We start from the raw sequence: 12,032 nt of genomic DNA, 5'->3' as shown, positions 1-12,032 counted from the left end.
TGAGGTTGGATATTGGGGAAAACTTTCTAATTATAGTGAAGCATTGGATCAATCTTTCTAAGAAGGCTGTAGAACCACTGTTAGGTATAGTCTAAGCATACACAATCCTGCCTCAGTGCAGAGGGGGCATGACTTTTCCATTTCCATTTCCATTTCCATTTTGGCCCTAAATTTTTATGGCCTTATACAGATACTCAGTTTCTCTTGGGGAAGTTATGAGTGTACAGACATTCAGGCTTTTTCTCCCAGAATAAAAATGGCCCATCCAGTAGAAAAATAACCTGGGAACAACCCATGTTAAGTCAATCTCAGGGGAGTTTATCCTGGGATAGTGAATGTCTGTACATGCCATATGATTCCAGGATCATAGCAGTTATGATTTGGTATTGATGTTGTTCTCATTTCTGTTATTATCTTTAAAGGTGAACTGGAAAGCTGGTTAAAAACAAGCCAGTTTTTATAATGGCAGATCATTAATAGCATATGCACGTTAATATCAGCTATCTTGCTTTAAAATGCGATAATCAGTTAAATTTTACTTGGGGGTTGTCTACATGGCGCAGATAGTGTGCAGTGATCTTGGGTTTTAATTTGCAGTACCCTAGCTACTTTCCATTAACTGTTCCTGGGCACTTTAAGTGTGCACTAAAAAGGCCTTTGGTGTAAGATAATTTATTCTACTTTTAAGTCGGTAAGTTACCTTGCACTTAGTGTACTCCACAAGTTTTTGTGTCAGAAAATAATGCTGACTAGCCAGTGGGCTGTAAATTCACACCCTAACTTACAGTTTACTGTCTTTCCATAGTGACAAGTCCTTAGCTGCTACCAACTGAGCAAGTTTTACTATTTCTGTAATAATGATTGACCAAATGAGCATGCCGCCCTCTCACACTGTTGAAATACATTGTTCTTTGCTATATTTATAATATCAAATATTCTCCAGGTTGACTTAGTTTTAGTGAAATCACTGTTACAAGAGAGACCAATTTAAGATTCGATAGGTAAAATTTCTTTTCCCTTGTCTTGTGTAAATTGCTGTTTTACTACTTGCAAAACTATAATCTGTCACAAGAGGGCAGTACAAGAATACATAAGAAAGAAGATGGCTAATTTGAAAAGCTCATTCAGGTATTTAATCTGTCAGTTTCTGGAGTTTTGATTGGAACAGATTCCTCTATTACTGGTAGTTCTGTTCCTGTGGGAGACAGACTTACACTAACTACTCTGAACCTCAGCAGCAATTTTACTTGCCATTAAAATGGGGTAAAAAATTACAATTCAGAGAAATTACAGTATTATGTCTCCAGTATATTTTGAGGGTGTATGGGCTGCTTTACACCAGTTGCTTAAGCACTATCTGTGTAAGTAAAGAAGGATAAACTGAAGAAGACATTGTTTGTGTTTCAATAGTAAATATAGCACCCTAGAAGGCACACAGGTGATCCTTTCTGTTCTCATTACTTACTTTTCTTTTTGGACGAAATAGTTGGAAATACCACATAGGTATTGTATGTGGGGTTTGAACATGGAGCTCAGTGAACGGTAAACAGAGACTTTCTTCGTTTGTGTCTAGTAGAATGAAAAAATTTAGATGACATTATGAAGCACACAAAAGGGAAGGGTTTCAAAGAGGAGAAAAATCCCAGGGTTGATTTTTTTCCTGGTGTTTCGGTAGCATTGACATGCTACATGTTTAAGAAAGAGCTACTATTTTGGAATGAAGAATGTGTTTACATTGCAAGCTGCCATATAGCACTGAGATACGCAATCTAGGCTAGTTTGGGTGACAGCGGTGGTCTATCTGTGACAGCTCCCAAGCTCAGCATAGGCTAGTTTACTATGTTGAGAAGCAGGGTAAATCAGCCCACGCTGAACAATTTGTTGCTGTGCTTTGACTGCTCCTGGTACCTCCTCTAGCACAGGTACACCACAGTCCGTAGTGTCAGAAGAACCTTGGAGAAAATATGGATGTAATTTCTGTTAAACATAGATTATTCTGTCATTTGTAGATGCTTACAGTTACGTGCATTGTCTTTTGAACTTAACGTGCTGTCATGGAGCGGGGTCCTAGGAGCAGCCATTATCTCCCCTACCACCCCGTACCATGCCAAGTTTCCTTCAAACACTCTCAAAATTTTGCCCACCATGTCTTAAATATTAAAGGGAGGCTGCTTTTCATCCTCTTGGACATGGTTTTCTCCTGCTGGCACTCATCTTGTTCTTACAATGGGTTTCGGTGCACCCCAGCCTTATGGGCAATGCATGGCTCCAACCACCCCTGTACCACATCGCAAGCCTTGCTGATGTACCAGACGTTGTTTGGTCTGTCTTGCTCTCTGCACCCTCTCTCTGGCACTCGGGCCCTCCCCATCCCTTGTCTCTCACCACACCCTCTGGCACTCTGGCTTTCCACAGCCTTGTCTCGCAACTGCACCCCACAGGCGCCCTTGTCTCGCTGCCCCCTTGACTCTGGGGCTTATCTCACTGTCCCTTGGCTCTGGGTCTTCTCACTCTCAGGTGGGCTCAGGTGGCCATAGCCATGCCTAGCCCCAACTCTCCTCCTCGGGGTCTCGAGCCCCCGCAGGGCTCAGGCAGCCTTGGCCACACCTGGCCTCCAACTTTTCACTCCTCTTCTCTGGGGGCCGGGGTCAGTGCACCCCAAAATGCTGTGCCCTCTCTGGTGCCAGGGTACCTGCGCTACCATAGGTCCCCAGTGAGGCCTCCTCCAACCCTTAATAGCCTCACCCAAACCACCAGGTGTAAACAGCAAACATAAACTCAAGCCTCTTGGCTACAACATAAATTCAAGCCGCTTGGCTATAATATTAGTCCCACCACATCAGGGGTGCTCTATCCTTCCCCCAGTCTCACAGCTATACCTGCAGTCTAGTCTCTCCTCTTTAGTCAGCCTGGCAGAGCTCCTTCCTCTACAGCTGCTAGCAGGAAACTCCCTGCTTGGCCTCAGCCTTGGGGTTTATATAGGGGCCAGGCCCTGCCCCTTCCTGTCAGCTGACTTTTACTGGTTGCGCTGGCAACCTGCAGCTGGGCTCCTTACTTGCTGTTCCACAAGTAGTAGGCATCTCAATGCCTTGCTAGACACCTCCCCTCTTTATAGGAGGAGAGCACCGAGGTGCTTTGCGACACATGCATGTGAATTTCATATGCTTAAGCAGTGTGAAATATCAAAAACTGTCTCTGTAAGCCATCTGAGATTGGAACAAATGATTATGTACTTTGATGTATATTTTGCATAGGCTCCTGTGGCATATATGGAAGTAACCTAATTGCTGGGATTTGTATATAATTTAATTAGAAGCTAGAAAAGAAATAGTGCTTCTAAGAAAGGTATCTTAAACCAGATTACCTAGTCTAATATAAAGAGGCTAATCTCGACTGTTATTCATAATGGCCATATAGTATCAAATTGTAATTCTAATGTGGAGAATTACTGCCACTGTAGGTTGCCTGGAGAGACCTTTTTCTGTAGAAGTTTACATTTATTCTTGTGTGGATGGTATTATAGAAAAACTGCTTCATAATGAGAATGCTTTTCCTTAACTTTTGTCCTTCGGTTTCTCTGATATTAAAGTCTTGGCAGCAGATAAACTGAACTACCTGAAATAGTCCGTAAGCCATTGTGTTTACAACATGTAACCTTTTCAAACACACACTTATTTATTTTTCAGAATGGATGTAAGAGTGATACACAGGCTGACCACATGGAAATCCTGGAAATCTGGGGCACCATCTGGGAAAACAGGGACACTGCCCCCACCCCTGCCCCCATTGCCTCCCCTTCCCTCCCCTCCCACTGTGCTCTTGCAAATCAGTGGGGGTAGGGCTGAATGCCTGCAAGGTGCTATGGACCTCTCCAGCTCCTGTCCAGACTGCATCCCATGCCCTTGCATTTCCAAGGTGCCCATTATAATTCTTAACAGCCGGCCAGGACTAGCTTCTGAAATCCAGAGCTGTCCAGGACATATAGTCACCTTAGTGATGTAGAGTATCCAGAAGGGGTAGATGTGGAATTAAGATACAAGGGGTAGAGAAATGATTTTTTTTTTTTTAACTCAAGGCATCCAAAATCACTTTTAGGTGCGAAAACGTTGAATAAATCCAACACATTAAGCAAAAATGCCCAGACCCTTAAAACTATTTCTGTTTTCTTTTTTTGTCTCATCTCCTCTATGTTTTTATCATTATCCTGAGTCCTCTGGGATTTTAAAAGATTCCATGGGATTGTTCACAAAGCAAAGGTGTACTCACAGGAATAAAGCAATGCATTAGTTTGGACCCCATAAGGGAATTAATAAAACACTTTTATCTTGTGTGACATTCCCACTAGGATGGGTACATGTTGACTGTACAAGTGCCCAGGAGACCTCCCTCGACTCACCTGCCATACCTTTTATCTTAAAAAAAAACAACTAAGGAGGGTTCAAAGATGATATGGGTGTCTCCATGAGCATACTCATGTAGTGGTGGGATCTTCCTGGGGCTCCTCCTCCCTTATATTCCGTCCACATGCCAACCTCTGGTATAAAGATGATGGCGATCTGGAACTCAGTTGAATACTGTCAGTTACCCAAAGATCCCAAACTGTTTGGATGATGTTGTATCATGACTCAAGCACCTCACCTGCACTGTCAGATCACTGCTGGCTACTGCTGGGATGCTGTTGCTCAAGAAGAGTAAATTAATGGCATTCCAATTCTGGAACAGAGTAGTCTTTTCAATATAATGCAGGAAAATAAAACACAGTCAATCAGTTCAGCGGAAAAAAAAAAAGAAATCGTTAGTGTTAAAAAATTCATTTCCCCTTTCAAGAAAGTATCTGGGCACTGTTAATACCCGATGTGGCAAGTCCAGTCCCCTGAACTGGGGTCACCTTCTGAGTTTTGGCCACAGTCCGTGCCACCAGTTAATTCCCTAGAAACATTACACTCTCAAGAGCAGGAAAAAAAAGAAAAAAAAAAACCTCAATAAAAGCAAACTACTCCTGAAAGTCCTTACTCCAGACCAAAGCCTTATGGTTCTGGCAGCCCTTCTTTTAGAACTTCTCCTTCCAGGGTATGAATGTTGGGTGACACAGGTCTTCCTTACCCTGGAAGATTTGCATTGATGTGAGGCTGAAGACCCTTCCGATTCTCCAAGGGTCTTTATACAGGCCACAAAATTGGCTTTTAAAGTGGCTTGAATACCCTTTTGCACTGCTTTAATGGTGCGACAGATTACACTGTTGGAAGCCCAGTGGCAACCCATGCAGGCAGGCTCCACTGAAAGAAAAAAAAAGTGGCGAACCTGATCTTTGTTTTTCTCTCTTTCTGGAGCCTGCCTGCCTGCCTGAGCTGCACAGGGGCTCGGTGCTTCCTTCCATGGCTGGGGAGGGGGGCGGTGCTTCCCTCTGTAGCTGCAGTGACCTCTGGGACTGCTGGGCTGGGTGCTTGTGGGCGGGTGCTGCCTGGGGGGCAGTGCCGCCACCTTAGAGGTAAGCACTGGGCCCTCCACAGCCCAGGGACCACTCGGCCCGCTGGTAGCTTGCCCTTCCCCTCCTCCCCCTGCCACCAGAGAGGCAGGTAAGGACCGGGCTTGACCCTTGTGTACATGCCACAGGGGTTTATGTTGACCTAAATTGAAGTGGTGATTTTAAAAACCCACCACTTTAATTTAGGGAGAATTAAACAAAAGTAAATCCCTGTGGTGTGTACAAGCAGCCCAGGATGGAGAAACAAACCTCTTGTGTGCTGGATCCAATGCTGTCTGGGCTACACTGCCTCTCTCCCTCTGGCCATCTCGACTTCTACTTTTATGATGCTGCTACATTGCAGCAGTGTGATGCCAGCTTCTGTGTGCCCCCAGCTCCGCAGGGAGCACAGTTTGATAAACTGCTGCAGCAGCACAGTGGGCTGCTCTGGTTCCCATGGCTCTCTGCCTGCAGGTGAGTTACTGGGGAAGAGACCAACCTTACTCTAGCTGCCCACTCTGATTCTGAGGGCTCTCCCCAGCTGGGATTGTCTTGGTCCTGTGCTACATCCTGTGTATATGAAACTGCCTCTCCTTGGTTACAAAAACTGTACAGCCATATTTTGAAAACGTAAAATTTCACAAGTGGGGGAGGAGCGTACATTGAGTATATCTGTTGTGAGATGGTTGAAGTTTGATCCTGAAGAGTTCTACAGAATGTTATTACAGCTCTCCAATAAACTTTTCCTTTAAACAGCAGCTATTCCATCTCATACATATTGAACCTGTAGTGAATCTAAATATGCAAGCAATTTATATCTGAACTCTCTACCATTTCACAATGATTGCAGAGAATGTACAACAATAGAAACAAATCTTTTCAAGTCCTTAATGCATTGCTTTAAATAACTGTGACCCTTAGCTGGTTCCCAGCAGCTAGGACCCCCGCTGCTTCAGGGATTCAGAGGGGAACAGCAGCTTGAACAGATAGACACCAGTAGTCCTCGTAAAGGTAGTCTGCATTGAACAGCAGGAGATCCTTGAATATAAGGTTAACACACCTAATAGGAAACACACACCTGATTCCCCAGATGGGAGATATATAAACAGGGAGCAGAAAGAAAATAGGACTATAAAGTCTTGAAGGAATAAAATGGGTTTGCCCCCTAACTGGCTGACAGAAACTGCACCTGGGGGAAAAGAAAGGATGGCTGGAAAAAAGTGTGAAAAAGCTTTCCCTGGATAGAAGCATGGACTTTTCTTTAATGAACCAAAGATCACTCAAGCTCCTTGACCTAAAAACCCATAGTGTTAATTTATTTCTGCAATTGAAAAGTCTCTTAGAAAGTGATTCCTTAACAAACACATTTCCCTTTTTAATCTTCATCTGTTCTCTTTTTAAAAATACTTTTTGTGTGTGTGTTAAAAAGCAAAAGTGAGGTGGGGAGTGGGGAAAGAAAGTAATAAATGTCAAATCTGCTCAATATTTGTCTCATTGGAAAATTTCAATTTCTTCCATAGTGTGAATTTATTTTTTTCAATCAGCATAGAACAGAGATCATGTATCTAATAAATCAGGATGAGAATAATGTATCATAAGCCTTGAGATCAAAATGTGGTTGATCAATGAGGGCATTTTTTTGTAGCCCATTTGAGTGCTTTCCATGGTAACAGTAGAATATTTACTGGTTTTAAGTACAGATTTGTCTAGACAACCTTGTCTCTGGGTATGTTGTTGCCGTGCATACACTCATATGCTTCTTTTGTTTCAAACTGTGCCTACCCACATTTGCCTCCCTGTAGAAATTTATTACTGCCAGTTGTTAAATTCTTCCTAGATCCTTAATTCTTTTCCAAGACATTATTGATTTTATTTTCCTGAACACATAATTTTATATGGTAATATCTGTGCTAAAGCAATTTGCCATGGTTCAGAGAACTATACTATTATGGACATTTGTCTTTGTAATGTGATTACAAAGCTACTAACTTGATCTTAATAACATTTGCCTATTATCACGTATTAGATGCATGAAAGGAAAACAATGCCATTCTAAGTACAGAAAATGATGCTGAAATATGCTGGTGCATCTCTGCTGGTTTATCAGCTGTGAGCAAATAGTAGAGGGGATGACAGAAATTGTTGCTTTTATGTTTGTGGCCATATTATGAATCTCAAATTTTAGAATGAAACCAAGTCATATTGCTAATGTTGTAGAAAGTTAAATGAGGTTATGTTTTCTGTGTCCTTATGAATTTTTCAGAGTAAATTACAATACATATATGTTTATTATCAGATTATTGCATTTCTGTCAAATTCCCTATACATATCACATAAAAATTCATTTGTGCTCTTACTGTTTTTAATGATTATTTTAAAAATGACTCCAGAACAAAGTCAGTAATTAAGGCCCCAATCAGGAAGATATTTAAGCATATGTTCAACTATAAGTGTTTGAGTAGTCATTGAATTAATTAGCTGTGCGCTCAAAGTTAGGCTGGTATTTAGGTACATAGCTGAATCAAAGTTTTAATATCTAGTAGTCTTCTTTTGTTTTCCTGCAGTAGAATATAACTTATTTCAGAACTGTCTTAGAGGAAATGATAGATAAGGGGATTAGATTATCAATGCCTTTCACCATAAGGCCCTGATGCTACAGTGAGATCCGTTTGAGTGGATCCTGATAGTTATGTGGAACCTACTGAAGTGGAACTTGCTGCAAGTGGGGATCATAATTATTATTCTCAATCCATTCCAAGTTGTTCTTAATTTAAGGGAGTTACCTCTAAAATGCCTGATCTGTGTGAAATGATTTTATGCTTTTAGTCCAGTTCTTCATGGACAAGCATTCATTAACAATTGACAGCTTTCCTAGCAGTCTTAATAGAAATACCAAGAATTGATTTGGATTAGAGAATGCAATGCATTCAGACCTTGAGTAGATGACATATATTAAAACCAAAAGGATACAAAACCTTTGTTATTGAAAAGTGACTTTATTCAGAAAAAATAGCTGGCAAATTTTCCTTCTGTTCACAGCAGCCTATAAATAGGGCAGAATTTATATTCTAAGATTGTCTTTCCTCCGCCAGTTATTATCTGATCATCCCTGTCATTTGTAAAGGATCTCAATGTTCAACACCTTTAAAAGATACATGGCCAGAGGTCAGGACTTCCTTCTAAAGGTGGCAGTGACTCCTGTTCTCTCTACTGTATAGCAAGGCTGACAAAAGAGAAAAACAGAAATTCTAACTCATTCCCATATTTATGATCTCTATGCTACTAGACTAGCAGTAATTGAAAAATCAGTACCAAAAAAAGAGTGAAAATCTTCATCTTAAAGTCTTAAGTGTCTTTAAGGCTGTGGCATGTTTAATGGTTATGTGCCACAAAATTACAGATCACTACAAAATCCAAATACTTAATATAATCTTTTTATTCTTTTATTCAAAGGATGCTGTGACGATATGTACATTGGGGATAGGAACTGCTTTTGGGGAGTCCATTCTTGATAACACACCTCGCCATGCTACTATTGTTACCAGGGAGTATAGTGAGCTCCTTCGAATTGAGCAGAAGGACTTCAAAACACTTTGGGAGGTAAAGTCAAAAGATTTATTAAACAATTAACATAATTAGATAAATGTATAAGTGAACTTGTAGTACAATGACACTATAATTGAGTGTGAACAAATTCAGTGTTAGCAGAGTTACAAAATGTCATTGTTTTTAATTATTCTGGAGAGTTAGTGCATTCTGGAGGGGTTTTTTTACTATTTTATTGTCCACAAGATTGTACAACATCGTTATTTTTCTTAAAAGGCCTTTTTTTATCTTGAGAACTTTGCATGAGAGCTTACTTCATAAAAGCATAATTCTGGAACAAATAACTTTCTGACATTTGTTTTGAAATTGACCTTATTTAGTTGTTTACTTGCTCACTTATTTACTAAAATAAAAACAATTCAGATTAAATTTATTTATTTGTGTCCAGATGTTGTTTTGTTAGCTTTTTACTAGCTTTTGATACCAGCTATTCAAGAAGAGCCTCATCTCACTGACCTTTTATATTTTCCATTACAGGTAATCCCTGCTTAATGCTGTTTCACTTAGTGCTATTTCTTTATAATGCTCATTTTAAATTGATACCTGATTCCACTTAGTGCACAACGATTTTTATTATAATGCTTGCGGTTGCCATCTTGAGTCATTAAAAACACTTGCAGTCGCTGTCTTGGATCATCAAAAACTTTTGGTTTTGCTTAATGCTTGTTTCACTTAACACTTGGTTTTTCAGGAACCAATTAAGAGTGCTAAGCAGGGTTGCCTGTATTTCATTCAGTGGGAAATAGAATTAAAATAATCTAAAAGTAACTTCATAATTTGGCATATTTATTACACGTGCCAAGTTCCCCAAAGCTTTCCTTCTGGTCGAATGTACTGTTAAGTTGGTTAAGGCAGTATTCTGCTGTGTCATTCATTTATTACTATTCATAGCTGGCAGGCTTTTACTAGAAGCAAGAAAGATTTGCACTTTACAGACCAACTAAATCAGAGATGTGTAGCATAATTTTTGTGAGCCCAAGCTTACCTCATCAGATGCTGTGAATCTTATCAGAGTTTTATCTATCATACCTGAATTTTTGTAAGATTTGAAAGTTGACTTGAAAAATATGGGCATTTGGAAAGTCCTATTTAGATTTTGTCCACACTGTAGCCTGTGGACAAGTGACCTATAAAAGTGATTCATATGAGGAACTCCTGTTGTGTTAACTGGGATCTATGTAGGATATCAGAATGAATCCTAAAGATCTACTAGTAATATTTTAGGCAATGGTTGCTGTTTGTAGTCTCCTTGACAGGGGAAGTGGGGAATGAGGAGTTGGGTTTTGGGGAGTTTCTTTTTCCCCCAAGATCCATGTTAACCAAGCACTTGTTGTCTTGCAGAGAGATGCCTGACATTATGTCTGATGGCATTTGTTATAAATAGGTTTTCAGAAAAATTCACCAATGAAATTGCAAACTATTAATCTTACATAAATACTGTGCCCTAAGCCCTAAGCAGGGTTTCTATTGTAGCAGCAGGGCCAAGGAGTATCCAGGGAACCTATTGAAATTTGTTGAATATGCTGATAGCGGTAGATTTTTTTTCATTAGTTGTCCTGCCATAACTCAGAGCAGGTTTTAGCCCAATGTGTATGGCTCAAATAGAGTCGAGGTAAAACTGTAAGCTTTGGCTATGCTGTAAGTTTCTTCTCCCCTACAGTTAAAATTTCATGCCTGAATATGATGGTGTCCCAGTCATGTCATAACTGCTGATTTAATCTGGCAAAAGCAAAAGGAAAATCTTGTGTAAAATGTAAATGGAACCTTAGATACTAATGAAGAAAGGGAACAGATCTAACCTTAGGTTTTGTCTGTTAAAAATCCTTTTATTTCACCTTTAACTAGGGGCAGAGGGGGTTGTCTCTAGTAATTTCCCTGCTATACTCGCACAGACATTTTTCTCTTTTTTCAGAACAATGAAAAAGAAATCTTTAGCATGTGTTTCCTTTTTGCTTCCTGAATGTTCCATAATTTTTAATGTATACTTTTGTATCTGAAGGTGCATACACCAGAAAATTATGAAGTTGCTTTTAACTATTTTCCCCTCCGTCTATACTTGCCTAAATGGTTACATTGTCTACAACCAAGTTGTTTGTAAAAAGAAAACTGTTTCAGTAACAGCCATTCAATAATGTGTGGTAACTACCATAAAGGAAGAAGTGTCTTGGGAGTTCCTGCACACACTTTTCAGTGTTTTTCTGTCTTTATGAAATTTTACATTGAAGCATATTGAACATACTGCAGGTGTCAGTAAGAGACTATAAGCTTGACTTTGAGGTATTTGCTTGCTGTGCACTTTGCAACCAGCTTCATCCTGAATCTTTCTGAAATCTCTCTTGGGGGAAAACATTTCTGAACTTTTAACAATGATGTTGAAAAAAACTTAGCAGTAGCTTTGATGGCTAATTCAGGTTGCATTAGCCAGGCTAGAATAGAGTATTTGGTTTCTGCAAGGCAGCTTCTGTTTTTTTGCACTTTGCACATATGTAACACCTAAAGCATAGAAATATTCTTTAGAAAAAGTTTAGAGTCAAAAGAGACAGCTTAATTATGAAAATTCTCAGGAAACCTATGGAGAGAAGTAATATTATATTACTATTATAGTGGACATACACATATCTTTAATAAGTTGCAGGATATATGTTGCTGGGACCTTTTTTTCCTTAAGATCAGTCAAGATTTGCTTGGTGAAAGCAGACTTAGGAAAATCTGTTTTGACAGAATATAAACCATACCATTCACTTAGTTTTCATCTCTGTTTTTATTAAATATAGCCAAGAATGGCCCACAGGGATTAATTTTCAGTGGTATCCTGGGGAAGAAAAGAAGAGATGACAATGTCCACATCATTACAACAAATGTATGCAGGAAATTAATATTAAAACCCATAACCTACAATTTTCAGCTCTCCAGATAATGAGAATTTAAATCCAGCATAACTCGTAGGTTTTCACACAAATAA

At 39.8% G+C, this 12,032-nt stretch overlaps 1 protein-coding gene across 2 annotated transcripts in view; it reads left to right on the top strand.

Annotated features, from left to right (window-relative positions):
- The window catches only part of RAPGEF4 (Rap guanine nucleotide exchange factor 4), a 296,859-nt gene that overhangs the window by 45,437 nt on the left and 239,390 nt on the right, over window positions 1-12,032 (top strand). For both annotated transcript variants that reach the window (XM_090045462.1, XM_090045461.1), the window contains exon 4: window positions 8,918-9,064. In XM_090045462.1, coding sequence (XP_089901588.1) covers window positions 8,918-9,064 — 147 coding nt within the window. The remainder of the gene's footprint in view (window positions 1-8,917; window positions 9,065-12,032) is intronic.

This window comes from Crocodylus siamensis, chromosome 4, assembly GCF_052110815.1.
Source record: "Crocodylus siamensis isolate JL-2025a chromosome 4, ASM5211081v1, whole genome shotgun sequence".
NCBI classification, from domain to species: Eukaryota; Metazoa; Chordata; order Crocodylia; family Crocodylidae; genus Crocodylus; species Crocodylus siamensis.
This window is presented reverse-complemented; position numbering and strand designations above follow the sequence as displayed.